The sequence below is a fragment of the Eurosta solidaginis genome, chromosome 2 (assembly GCF_040869045.1).
Source record: "Eurosta solidaginis isolate ZX-2024a chromosome 2, ASM4086904v1, whole genome shotgun sequence".
In the NCBI taxonomy this organism is placed as follows: Eukaryota; Metazoa; Arthropoda; class Insecta; order Diptera; family Tephritidae; genus Eurosta; species Eurosta solidaginis.
The window spans coordinates 25811085-25825308 of NC_090320.1; the positions used below are offsets into that span (position 1 = coordinate 25811085).

Sequence of the window (14224 nt, forward strand, 5' to 3'; positions counted from 1 at the left end):
TTTTCAGTTTTTCGAGATTTTTCGAATTTCGCCATTTTTTTTCCTCATAGAAAACTTCAATTAATTCTGCAATCATCCCCACTAATCCCGGATTTTTTTTTATATTTTTTTTTTTATTTAAAAAGTTATAGCATTTTGAAAACAAAAACGGTGTTTTTTTAAATTCATAACTTTTTTTTAGTTGGATGAAAAAATTTAAAAAAATTCTGAACAACGTCTTTCGTAAGCTAGAAAAAGAAGAAAAACTTTCAGCCAATTCTAAAGGGGTCGGGTTCAAAATTGGTCGAAATGGGATGGAATACCCCATATATAAAAAGAAAGGCTAAAATGTGTGTTAGTTGGTTGCGATCCACGTACAGGGTCTCGAGATATAGGCCGAAACGTGGACCCGAGTACTCCTAGACTGTGTTTATAGAATATGGATAACAAATGAAAGATGTTGATGAGTGCTTTAGTAGAGGGTAATTTTCATACCCCTGGGTGACTAGGGTCTCGAGATATAGGCCAAAACGTGGGCCAGTTAATGCCTAGACAGTGTTTATATAATATGGATATCAAATGAAAGCTGTTAATGAGTGCTTTAGTACTGAGTAATATATTATCCAGAGACGGATTGGGATTAGGACTAGGACTGTGACTCGGAGTGGGACTGGGACTGGGACTGGAATAAAATACCACCCTCTGGGACAGGCAATAAGGGATGCAGAAGAATGAGAAGAAATTGAGAGAAGAAAAAAGAGAGATTGAGAAAGAGATAGAATGAGACGAAGTTGGAGATAGATGGAGCGAAAAAGACGGAGGGAGGAGTGAATAAAAGGATTAGGAAAAAGTGAAGAGGGGGGAAGGCAGAGTCCGACGGAAAAAGCTTATTAAAATGTATGCAGATAGGCCAAATTTAGGGCAGAACAACGTCTGGCGGGTCTTCTACTAGTTTATATAGTTTGTAAGAATGTTGTAAAGAAAAGTTGTTTGCATTAAGACAGATGTGACGGCCAAAACGATGCAAACCTTAAATGTTAGGTGACCCTAACCGTTAAAGCCGTTTAATTTAATAGACCCGAAACCGAATAGGGATATCTCTAACCTCGATACTAATAAGTTCGAGTATGCAGGACATTCAATGATAATCAGGTTAAATCAAATTTAGGTTTGTCTTCGCAAAGTCAGCATAAATAAAGGGAGTTTAGTATAGTTTTCCAATATAGAATAGAGTACACAAAAGGAAATGCCAGCAAAATTGAATTCAAGAATTCTGTAATGTAATTCAATATGTAGAAGTCGGAAATAAGAAATTGTTCTTTTATTAAAAGATATTCACAAAAAACCGAATAATTACTCTCAAACGGCTGCGAAACTGGTGAAAATCGTATCAGCGCAAAACGCCTTTTTAGTTAATTCTTTTCTGTATACAACAATATCACCAAAATTACATCAACCACATGAAAATCTTAAACTTTTTTTTTTTTTTTTGCAAAAATATATTGACAGAGTACAAACATTACTTTACCGCCTTCGGATTATTGCTTCCGAAATTAAAACGTGTCATTTGACACCTCTCCCGAAATTCCTTCCATTGAATATTTATTTCTAAACTTTATGCCAAAATCAGTGTATAGGATGCTACTTTTTCCTCAAAAGATACTAAAATATCAAAACTCACAAATATCTTTGAATGCGGAATAGTGTTAATTAAAGAGTTCGCATATGTGGAGCCAAGTAACCATCCCACATTTTAAGATTGTGTAATTTTCGTCACAAACATATTAATACGCATTCTAGGTATAATAAATTAGCTTGTGACGTGTACGTGCTTGTCGGGGAAGCCTTTTTTCACTTCCATTTAAGTTCACTGCATTTAAAAAGCAAATTCTTTAATTTCTCGCAACTTTTGACAGCAGACCACCAACTTAAAACCTATTTTAAAAAATTAAAATCGCGCTCATGTCATTTTAAATTTAAAATACTTTTTTTTAGAGATAAAATAGTGTTTAAGTGGACTATAACATACTTAAAATGATATTTAATTTAGAACCATGCTTAGACCAATAAAACTCTATTTTATTTCGACTATGATTACGGGCCACAATGTTTAGGGTTATCATTTTTTCTCTTCTCACAAAACTTGCTTCTCCTCCTTTTCTATTTGCTTCTGTCTCACTAGCTCTCCCAATCACAGTTTCCTCTTATGTCCTCTAGCTTTATCACTCTTCCTCTATTTATTTCTTCTCCCATACTCTCCCTTTTCCTCTCACTATCGCTTTTTTTCTTTATCTACGTCGTCTTTTGGCTCCCTGTATAACTGGTAGGTACCGCGATTTACGAGGAACAACGTAATTTGCTAATGTCACTTCTGAATTGCTGTGAATTTTATCCGCGACTGTGACTAAACACTGTCATGAGATCACTATTATCTAAATAGCAATTCAAAATCATGCTATCATTAAGAGCAATCACAGCTCTTGTCAAAGCAGAAACATTAGCAGCAAAAATAACAATCAATAACTCCGTGATTAGCGTTGGGTCTCGCAGTAAGCTGGTGGGTTTCGCACTACGCTATCGAGGACGTTGGCATAACCGACTATACTGCAGTATATACAGTCGCTGAGATATTAACCGTTACTTAGTCGCAGCACAAATCACGGGCTAATGCGTTCACATCGCAGGTAACTTAAGGGCCAATTAATGGTGACTTATAACCATAAAACCATAACCAGATAAAACAGCTGATCGAACCTACCTTATGGAAATCAATGTAGTCGATTAACGCTAACGCCATAACCATACCATAGCTAACCAATTGCTTTTTGGTTTCTCGTCCTATCCATAACCTACAAATATTTGAGTTGGTGAATTTAATAACTTTTTGTAGATTTTATTCATTGTTATGGATACGTTATGACTAAGAGATTTATTTTTTGTGGAATATGTTTGTAATTTTTTGCGTCTTTTTCAATTTTATGAAATTTTCACGATTTTTAGGTTAAGGCGCCATTAATCGATCACAATGGAGATGGTTATGGATATGGGTATGGTTACGACTATGGCGTTAGGGTTAAGGAAGTTTAATTGGCCCTTTATATTGGGGCGAGAGCTGTGATTGCCGTTACTGCTAAGCGTCATTTCGCACACGGCGCAGCGATTTCTTTGAAGCTGCCACGGCGGTTTACATATGTCTTTGGTTATTTTTCCAACCTTTCTCTTTTCCACTATCTCACTTGATTTTTCCCTCTCGCTCGTCTTCCATTTAACTGCGCTGTGGCTTTACAATTTCTAGGATATAAATGAAGACTCAAGTATATAAGGGGGCGAGTGAATAATATACATATTCGCTGCATGTTACGTTATTAGTGTCTAATCATATCTTTCCTGACGTATTTAAGGACGAGGTCGAGTGAAAATGAGAGTTTGCTTGTAGTGTGCGAGAGAAAAGTTCTCCGAAAGATGGCTAGATCATGTTATTGAAAAATTTTTGGAAGCAGAGGAAAGTGGAGCCCTACACTAAATGAAAGAAATAGGTGGAGGAAGACTTAATCTACGCTGGTGCTGCCAATTGCTATAAGCTTCGCGAAATAGAGCTAGCTGGCGTGACTTGTTACTCAACTGCCGCAATCGACAAGGCGGGTTAGGGGGTCAAAATATACCCGCGGTAAGTATGCCTGTCGTAAGAGGCGACTAAAATACAAGATTCAAGGGGCTGTGTAGCACAACCCTTCAGGTTGACAGCGCAATATATAGCTTCTCCAAACCCAATTGTCAACCTCACCTATCCGCGGCGAATCCTGTTTCACTAGCAGGCGAGGCTCTGGCGACCCCAAGGTCCTCATGGAACTTCGTGGTGGGGAGGAAGGGATGGCCTGAAGATTTAATGTGGCCTTATAAATCGTTCCAAGCATCGGATAAATACACTCTCTATTGATGACGACCATGGCAAACGTTTGAAGGACAATGAATTGAGGGCATGCACCTGGAACGTCCGCTCCCTGAATGGGATTGGTGCAGATGCCCGGCTGGTTTATGTCCTCGTCAAAGCAAAATCTGACATCACCGCCATCCAAGAAATGCGTTGGACGAAGCAAGGAAGAAAGAAGATCAAAAATTGTGACATCTATTGGAGTGGCCATACGAATAAGCGCAGTTTCGGCGTCGGATTCGTGGTGGGAGAGAGACTTTGTCGCCAAGTGCTGGCGTTCACGCCTGTGGACGAGCGTCTCGCCGCTATACGAATAAAAGCAAAATTTTTTAATATATCATTCATCTGCGCCCATGCGCCGACAGAGGAGAAAGACGATGAGGTGAAAGACACTTTTTATGAACAATGATATAAAAGTCGTGATATAAAAGTCGTGCTTGGCGACTTTAACGCCAGGGTGGGCAAAGAAGGTGTTTTTGGCCCTACAGTCGGAAAGTTCAGCCTACACAATGAAACTTCTCCTAACGGACTGAGGCTGATTGACTTTGCCGGTGCTCGAAACATGGTCATATCTAGCACGAGGTTCATGCATAAAAAGATACATCAAGCTACATGGCTGTCTCCTGATCGAAATACTCGCAATCAGATCGATCACGTTGTGATAGAGGGACGGCATGCCTCCAGTGTTTTAGATGTGCGCACGATCCGAGGACCTAACATTGACTCGGACCATTATCTCGTTGCAGCCAAAATACGCACCCGCCTCAACGCGGCTAAAACAAGGAACAAAAAACACAAGGAAAGCTAGACGTCGAAAAGCTTCAATCACAACAGACTGCCAATGATTTCGCAACTCGACTCGCACACCTGCTCTCTGAGAGCACAACTCATCCTGAAGGAATACAGGAGCAGTGGGAGCATATCTCCAAAGCACTTCGTACTGCCGCCGAGGAAAAAATTGGTTACCGGCGGCCTTGAAAAAACAACTGGTACGATGAAGAATGCCGCGTTGCAACCGAAAGAAAAGACGCTGCCTACAGGGCTACGTTAAAAGTGAGCGCGACAAGAGGAGTGTGTGAACGCTATCGTGAGTTGAAAAGGGAAGCGAGACGCCTTTTCAGGAAGAAAAAAGCAGAAGCAGAAAGGCGTGAGTGCGAGGAGCTTGAGCTGCTAGCCGCCAGGAATAACGCCCGAAAATTCTACCAAAAAATACGGCGACAGACGGAAGGTTTTAAGACCGGGGCAAACTCCTGTAGGAATGAAAACGGCGACCTTGTAACTGATGTCCAGAGGGTGCTTAGATTATGGAGGAAATACTTCTCTGCTCTCCTAAATGGAGGCAGCAATTCACCGCGCAGAGATGAAGAATCCGATCCCGCAATCGATGATGATGAATATATGTCCCCCGCCCGATTATGACGAAGTTAGAATAGCAATAACCAGATTGAAAAACAACAAGGCCGTGGGCGCTGATGGATTGCCTGTAGAGTTATTCAAGTACGGCGGCGAGGAGTTGGTAAGGCGCATGCAGCAGCTTCTTAGCAAAATATGGGCGGACGAGTGCATGCCCGACGGTTGGAATCTAAGTGTTCTTTGCCCAGTCCACAAGAAGGGGGATACTGTAAAATGCACCAACTATCGCGGAATTAGCCTTCTTAATATCGCATATAAGGTCCTTTCAAGTGTATTGTGCGAAAGATTGAAGCCCACCGTGAACCGGCTGATTGGACCTTATCAGTGCGGCTTCAGACCTGGTAAATCTACCATCGACCAGATTTTCACAATGCGCCAAATCTTGGAAAAAATCCGTGAAAAGAGAATCGACAGACATCACCTCTTCGTCGACTTTAAAGCCGCCTTCGACAGCACGAAAAGGAGCTGCCTATATGCCGCTATGTCTGAATTTGGTTTCCCCGCAAAACTTATACGGCTGTGCAAAATGACGTTGAGCAACACTATCAGCTCAGTCAGAATTGGGAAGGACCTCTCCGAGCCGTTCGAAACTGAACGAGGTTTCAGACAGGGTGACCCCCTATCGTGCGATTTCTTTAAATTGATGCTGGAGAAAATTATAGTAGCTGCAGAACTTAACCGCACTAGAACAATATACTATAAAAGCGTGCAATTTTACTGGCATATGCTGATGACATTGATATCACGGCCTAAACACCCGCGCTGTTAGTTCTGCTTACTCCAAACTGGAAAAAGAAGCGGTAAAGATGGGTTTGATGGTGAATGAGGACAAAACGAAGTACCTGCTATCATCCAGCAAAGAGTCAGAGCATACGCGCCTTGGCAACCACGCTACTGTTGGCAGCCATAATTTCGAAATAGTAAAAGACTTCGTTTATTTGGGAACCAGCATCAACACTAGCAACAACATCAGCACTGAAATCCAGCGAAGAATCAATCTTGCCAATAAATGCTACTTTGGGCTAGGTAGGCAATTGAAAAGTAAAGTCCTCTCTCGGCGAACGAAAATCACACTACAAGTCACTTATCGTACCCGTCCTGCTATATGGGGCAGAAGCATGGACCATGAGAACAGCAGATGAAGTGGCTTTGGGAGTGTTCGAGAGAAAAGTTCTTCGAAAGATTTATGGACCTCTACGCGTTGGCGATGGCGAGTACCGAAGAAGATTTAATGATGAGCTGTACGAGCTATACGCAGACATCAACATAGTCCAGCAAATTAAAACGCAGCGGCTGCGCTGGCTAGGCCATGTTATGCGAATGAAAGATGATGCTCCGGCCAAGAAAGTGTTTCTATCGGAACCCGCCTATGGAAGCAGAGGTAGAGGGTGGCCCCACTCCGTTGGAAGGACCAGGTGGAAAACGATTTAAACACCCTTGGTGTGACCAATTGGCGCCGGTTGGCGGAGCGAAGGAGCGACTGGCGCGCCTTGTTGGACGGCTATAACCGTTTAGACGGTTAAGCGCCAATTAAGTAAGTAAGTATAAATCGTTTCCGATTCCCATCAGGCCTGCACCTTAATGGTGCTGTTACCGGAGCGTACCGGATCTGTATCCGGAAAAGGACCATCACATCGATAACACTCCCCAAAGCCTTCGGGGAGCAACCTTATCGCTAAAACAACAACAACAACAAGGCGATTAAGCGCTTATAAATAAATCAATGAGGTGCCCTCCCAAATAAGGTCTCGGGCCTTTCATGTACACTTATCTTAAATATTTATCAAAGTCATTAAAATAGGTAACTTTCAATCGAGCCTTCTTCAAGCTCTACACAACCCAACAAGTGTAGTACATCAGGAAGTGTTTATTTACATACATACGTAACGCTTAAAGTAAAGTATGTAAATCCAATATCATTTAAGATATACTTTAATAATACTCTCTCCTTTTTACACTAATCCAGGACACATGTACTCGCACCATTGTGTTGCTGTTAGTGTCTTTGATTTGTTGAGATGTATATCAAAATAAGAAATAATAGAAACTTGAATAAAAGACGCGCACAATAAACGAAAGCATGTCATTCTTTCATCTACGCTACTTTCGGTAACAACTCAATACTGTGCGCAGTTACGAGCTACCACCAAAAGCGTCAAACGGTCACTGCAATGGTAGGAGGATTTACAATGGAATTTCTGTTTTTTTTAGCTTGTATTTTAAAAATAACATTAAAAATTTTATTATTTTATTTTAGACTCAATATCTCAACACGTTTGCGCTGATTGCGCTGCTAACGATTTCAACCCCATCATTGAGCCAAGTATTGGAGGCACAACCCGTCAATAGTAGTCCTACCACTGCACCACTCGGTTGTCATCAACGTCTCTACACATACCGTATCACGCAAGCTGATCTACAGGGCCGTGAGTGTTGGGATTATGTAAGTGTACGCTCGTGTTGGGGTCGCTGTGACTCTAGTGAGATTTCCGATTGGAAATTTCCATATAAACGTTCATTTCATCCGGTTTGTGTGCATGCGACGCGTCAACCAGCTGTAGCGGTTTTACGAAATTGTCATCCCGAGGCTAGTGAGGTGAGCGAAAAAAAAACAGTGTTGGGTAGTTGTAATTAGATTACAATAAAAATTAAATTCGACGGTTAGGTTAGGTTAGGTGGTAGCTGCCCTGATAAGGAAAGCTCACTTGGACAACACGAAGGTCAGTTGTGATACCACATACAACAAAAATAACGATGACGTAGATCTAGCTACTTAGAGCATCGTTCCGCATGATATCCCAACCTTGGATAAATCCTCGCTGGGCAATCAAGCATAAAGTGATTTGGTGATTCCATCTCATCATCCTCCATACAGCAACAGCAGGATGGAGTTTCCAGTATATTGAGACATACCGCATAGATACCCATGGGACAGTGTTCCTATCAAAACCCCAATGAACATTGTTAGGTAAGCCTTAGTGAACGCAATTATTTCGGCAGACATGACAGGAGATCCTTTTACGGCCAGAAAGATTTTGCTACCCTGCAAGAGGTGGTGTCCGCCCAACATTTGCTGAGCTGATTCGAGACCCAGCTCTGGAGGAGCAAACCTCAGGTGGCCAGTGGAATCCAGTTGTACCGCTGCGGGTTAAGAGATCCGCTTGACATTTACCCGTGATATCGCTATGGCCCGCGACCCAGATAATCTTAATTTTAAAATAGTTCGATGCAATCGCAAGCGAGGTCAGGCACTCCCAGACCACCCTAGAGCGCACTGTAGTTGAACTCAAGGCCTTGATAGCCGCTTGGCTATCAGAGTAGATATTAAATTTCCTAACCGTAGTAGCACTGGACAGCATTTCATCCACCGCAGCCTTAATCGCAGCAACTTCCGTGATCAGCCAACTTAAACTTGCGGCTTATATTTAGCTCTTGACAAAAGACCCCCCACCAACCTTTCCGTCCCACTTCGACCCATCCGTGAACAAGTTAACCGGTCTCCTGCCCTAGATAATTCCTCTTCCCCACTCCTCTCTCGGGGGAAAACTGGGGTGAAGGTTGTATAGGCAACAGTTATCGGCATACAATAGTCCGTCCTGTCCGATATAAAGTCGAAACTAGTAAGAAGGCTAGAGTGCCCGAAGTCAGAAAGCGCATATCCCATATCACGAAGCCTGGCCAACGACCGTGCCGCGGCTGCCTTTCCCGCAATATGTACTGGATGTATGTTCAGCATGGCATTCAGTGCCAAGGTAATGAGAGAACATTTTTTTGTGAATTTTTTTTTTTTTATATATACCAAAAAAAATGAGCATTACAGGGAGTTTCAAGTGTGCAATTTCAGTTAATACATTGCAATTTATTTCTTTAGCTACGGAATATGGATCTCAATTAAAAATAAATGCTTAAGTAGCATTGCGAGAATGTTTAAAAGTAATTAATTTTTTTGATTTCCTCAAAAAATTTATAATATGTAATTCAGTGTAATTGGTCTTGCAAATGTGAAGTTTACGGTAAATAAAAGGGCATACCTAAGTGTTGTTGGTCAGGCAGAATCTACCTGGTCATACCCTGCCTGGGGAGTTCATCTGCAATGAAACTTTACCACGATGTTCCTGTGCCCCGGGGCCCATGTGAGGTGTACACGGTTTTGTTCTATCTATCTCTTGAAGATATCGGCGACCGTTTAGTGTTAGTTCAGAATTGAACGAGTAACAGCCAAGAGATTTGATAACAGACGGGCTGTCGACAATTTCGTTGCCCATATTGTTAGTCCCTATTCTAGCTATGCGGCTTCCATGATTGCTGATACTTTTGCCTGGAAGACACTAATGTAATCGGGAAGTCTGAAGGCGTTTAGCTTGCAACCGCGTCTGTATGCATAAGTATATGGTCCGTCAAGAGCAAGTCACCTATTCAACTCCGCTAATCATCCCTGCTAGGAGGAAGAAAACTATTTGTTTAGTGTGCTAGAGTGCCCTATGGTTTTATTATTCCAATTGGACAACACCCTTAAGCATAGGGCTAGCGTTGCCGTTGCTCGATAACCAGCTAGATTCAATGGTAGGATATCAAGAATGGTCTGAAGAAGGCGTTATTCTCAGATCACCACTTATGCTGATCATACTAGATCTGTGGACTTTACAGAATAAGTTTTGGTTTGACGCCTTGCTCAAGTCTGGCCACCAATGGCTTTTTTACAAGAATATAGTGCAATGAACGCTTGCTTTTGGCGCTAAATGACGTTGTCCTTCCAGTTCGGTTTTTTGTCCAGAACTACGCCTATGAATTTGGCTGCATTTGCAATATAAAAAATAAAATTTTACACACTTTGTCACCTTATTTCAAATTATGTTCTGAAACTCTAAATAAAAATTCGGAAATTTTCATGAAATTTTTAAAAGCTTCTAAATTTTTTGAAATTGGCTTTTATAGTTCTCCTTATGCAATTTTTCATACTCAGCTGTACTTGTACACAAAGTATTGTAACTTTGATTGGGTAACGGTTGGTTGTACAGGTATAAAGGAATCGAGATAGATATAGACTTCCATATATCAAAATCATCAGTATCGAAAAAAAATTTGATTGAGCCGTCCGTCCGTCCGTGTGTCCGTTAACACGATAACTTGAGTAAATATTGAGATATCTTCACCAAATTTGGTACACGAGCTTATCTGGACCCAGAATGGATTGGTATTGAAAATGACCGAAATCGGATGATAACCACGCCCACTTTTTATATATATAAAATTTTGGAAAACACAAAAAACCTGATAATTTAGTAAATAAAACACCTAGAATTTTGAAATTTGACATGTAAACTGATATTGAGACTCTTGATAAAAATTTGGAAACATTTTTTTAAATGGGCGTGGCACCGCCCTCTTCTGATAAAATCAATTTTACAAATATTATTAATCATAAATCAAAAATCGTTAAACCTATCGTAACAAAATTCGGCAGAGAGGTTGACTTTACTATAGGGAATGCTTTGAAGAAAATTTACGAAATCGGTTAAGGAGCACGGCCACTTTTATATAAAAGTTTTTTAAAAGGGTCGTGGAGGAATAAAATAAGATATATCTTTGCAAAAAAGAGCTTTATATCAATGGTATTTCATTTCCCAAGTGGATTTATAATAACAAATAGAAAAAACTTCAAATTAAAAAAATGGGCGTGGCAATGAATTATAACATTAAATTGGAAAACAGTAAAATTTTTGAACATGGGTGTGGCACCGCCCCTTTTATGACTAAGTATTTTTCTATGTTTCGGGAGCCATAACTCGAAGAAAAATTAACGGATCGTAATGAAATTGTGTACACAAATTTTCCCTATAACAGTAAATATTTCTGGTAAAAATTGACGGGATCGGTTAAAGACCACGGCAACTTAGATATAAAACAAGTTTAAAAGGTTTAAAAGGGTCGTAGACTAGAATAATAACGTATAACTTAGCAAAAAATAGGTTTGAATCAATGATATTTCACTTATCAAGTTTTATTGTAAGAGAAAATGGGGAGACATTTTTTTAAACGGGCGGTGCTACGTGTTATGTACAAAAGTAAGTTATCTGAAATGAAATGTACAATTGAAGGTCACGCTGAGTATATAATGTTCGGTTTTCTTGTTTTGGGTTAACAAAAATTAAAATTTAATAAACAAACTAAAAGAAAACTTGTATATCATATTTAATGTTGAAAAAAAATCCAAAATCAAAATTGTTATTATAAAATTAGTTTCACATTAGGTAATGAAATTGGTATGGCAAAAATTACAAACCATGTCTGCAAGACGGTTACCCGGTAGACCCGGTTTTTCAGTGCAATTTTAAGATGCAGTGCAGGTTAAGCTTTGTCTAACTTTGCTACTTTAGCCGTTTACCTAAAGCTTTATTGCTCAGCTCTAGTTAACTTAAAGTCGCACTGAAAAATTAGCTTTTACACTTTATGACTTTTCAAATTTGTTTTTGTATTTGCACAAAATTGTAGGAAGCACGCCGCTATGAGTACATGGAAGCAGGTAGCTGTCATTGTCACACTTGCTCTACGTTGGATACCAGCTGTGAGGCACCAGTCAATAATATACTCGATGAACGTTCCGGAGTTAAAGTGTTAGCTTTAACTGGTTCCGATTCGGATGCTTTGGATTATTAGAATTCAGCTTTTTTATGTGCATTAAATTGGCAAGGTTATCAATTAAGTGTCATCAGTTAAGGGCAGCGAAGCAGGGCTTTCACCAAAAAAAAAAATAATAATATTTGTTTATATTTTTAAATGTACGAAATGCAGATAAAACAAAAATGTTTTAAAAAACAAATAGTTTTGTTTTCTTATTGCAAAACTTACGTGTACTACATCAGATTGCGTTGAGAATAAAAGTGGCCAAAAAAAGCTGCTACAATTTTAAGCACAATATAACTTCGCTTATTAACGTCTGATTTTTAAAACTGCTGTGCCATTATTTCGAGCTGAGGCCATTTTCGCATAGGTTTGTAATCGAACCGAGTTGAAGCCCCTGAAAGTATGCTTCTCGTTGCATGAAACGGTGAAAAACGACTATTTCGAAACGACTGCAGGGCTCAAAAGACCAATGTTACAATCAAAAAACAATTTCGACGGTATTTACAAGGATAAAAATGAAAAGTTTATTTTCGCGAACCTACCGCTTTGGCACCCTCTCAACATAAGCTACAAATTACAGGACGGGTTTGGTAACTTTTTTATTTCGTATAGGGACCGACAGAGTGCTTTTCGTTGTTGTTGTAGCGATAAAGGCACTCTGCGAAGAATTTGCGTAGCGTTATCGATGTTGTTCCTTTACCGCATGTAATAAGGTACTAGCGCGACCAACTCGGGAACGAGAAATATGACCACATTAAATCTTCTAGGTCATCCCCCACCCTCTAGTTCCATGAGGAACTTGGAGCCGCCAGCCTCGCCTACTAAATATATGTATGATACATTTATATTTGTATCAGGATTCCCCTTGCGTAAGTGAGGTTGACAATTGGGTTGCGGAAGCTCTGAAGCTATAAAAATTTGTATTGCGCTTATAAACCCCTTGAATCCCATTCAATTTGATTCACGTTTTTACATATTTAACGTCTTTGAAGGAATCTTATAAATACGGTTCTGACCTATGTTCCACATTTTTTCTCAAAAAAAAGCGCTGGGCACATTTATCATCCCATAACTGCTTTATTCAACATGTCCCTAAAACATGGTATTATTCCTGCTGCTTGGAAGGAATCTTTTCTAATATCCCTCCACAAAAACGGCAGTAGGTCATAGGTAGAAAATTATCGAGGAATTGGAAGATTGTCTGTCATCCCAAAGGTATTTGAAGCCATTGTTACCAATCAGCTAACATTTTCCATTTCTGCATTGATTGCAGACTCTCAACATAGATCTGTAAAGGCAAATCTACCATTACCAACCTACTTGAATTCACAACTCATGTTTCTAATGGATTTAGAGAAAAACACCGATGTTATTTACACTGATTTCAGTAAAGCATTTGACAAAGTTTCCCACTCCTTGCTTATCCACAAGCTGGATCGACTTGGCTTCCAACCTTGTCTCCCCAGTGGATATCTTTGTATCTCTGCGGTAGAACGCAACAAGTAATTTTTAAAAATACTCTTTCAGATGTCATTAATGTTCCCCTGGCGTCCCACAGGGAGTCATCTCTGTCCAATTCTGTTCTTGCTACTTTTTAATGATATATGTACCACAATAAAACATTCCAAAGTTTTAATGTATGCTGATGATGTGAAACTTTTTAGGTCCTATGCGTCTATTGAAGAACGTCCCTTGCTTCAAGCGGATATAAAATACTTAGTTTCTTGGTGCAACGCGAATTCAATGCTGCTGAACATCAATAAATGTAAATTCGTGTGCCTCTCTCGGAGATCTTTGCCAGCAGCCTCTTACGTAATTGATAATTGTCTTGTATCAGTAAATTAATTTGACTTGAGAGTCCCGATGGATGCTAAACTTAGTTTCAAACTTCATATTATGACTACTGCCAATAAGGCTAGAGGTGTTCTATCATTCGTGAAGAGATGGTCTAAAGAATTTAGTGACCCTTATGTAACCAAAATCCTTTTTACCACATTAGTTAGATCAATACTAGAATACGGATCAATAGTCTGGAATCCGCGATATCAAGTTCATGCAGATAGGCTTGAGTCAATACAGAAGCAATTTTTACTTTTTTTGTAAGGCATTTTCATTGGGACTCTGTGTATAATCTTCCACCTTATACTAGTCGGTTAAAGCTTATCAATATTCCAACTCTCGCTAGTCGTAGAGAAATGCTAGGCATATTATTTATGACTAAACTACTGAATGAACTAATGTCTAGCCCCTTTCTTTTAAACGAAGTATACTTCAATG

At 39.8% G+C, this 14224-nt stretch overlaps 1 protein-coding gene across 1 annotated transcript; it reads left to right on the forward strand.

Annotated features, from left to right (window-relative positions):
• The first annotated feature begins 7427 nt into the window (after nucleotides 1–7427).
• On the forward strand, nucleotides 7428–12057 carry Gpb5 (Glycoprotein hormone beta 5). The gene is made up of 3 exons (XM_067769388.1): nucleotides 7428–7497; nucleotides 7581–7919; nucleotides 11816–12057. Exons 1-3 carry the CDS (start codon nucleotides 7495–7497, stop codon nucleotides 11978–11980), a joined length of 507 nt encoding a protein of 168 aa, XP_067625489.1. The 5' UTR covers nucleotides 7428–7494; the 3' UTR covers nucleotides 11981–12057.
• Nucleotides 12058–14224: the final 2167 nt, after the last annotated feature.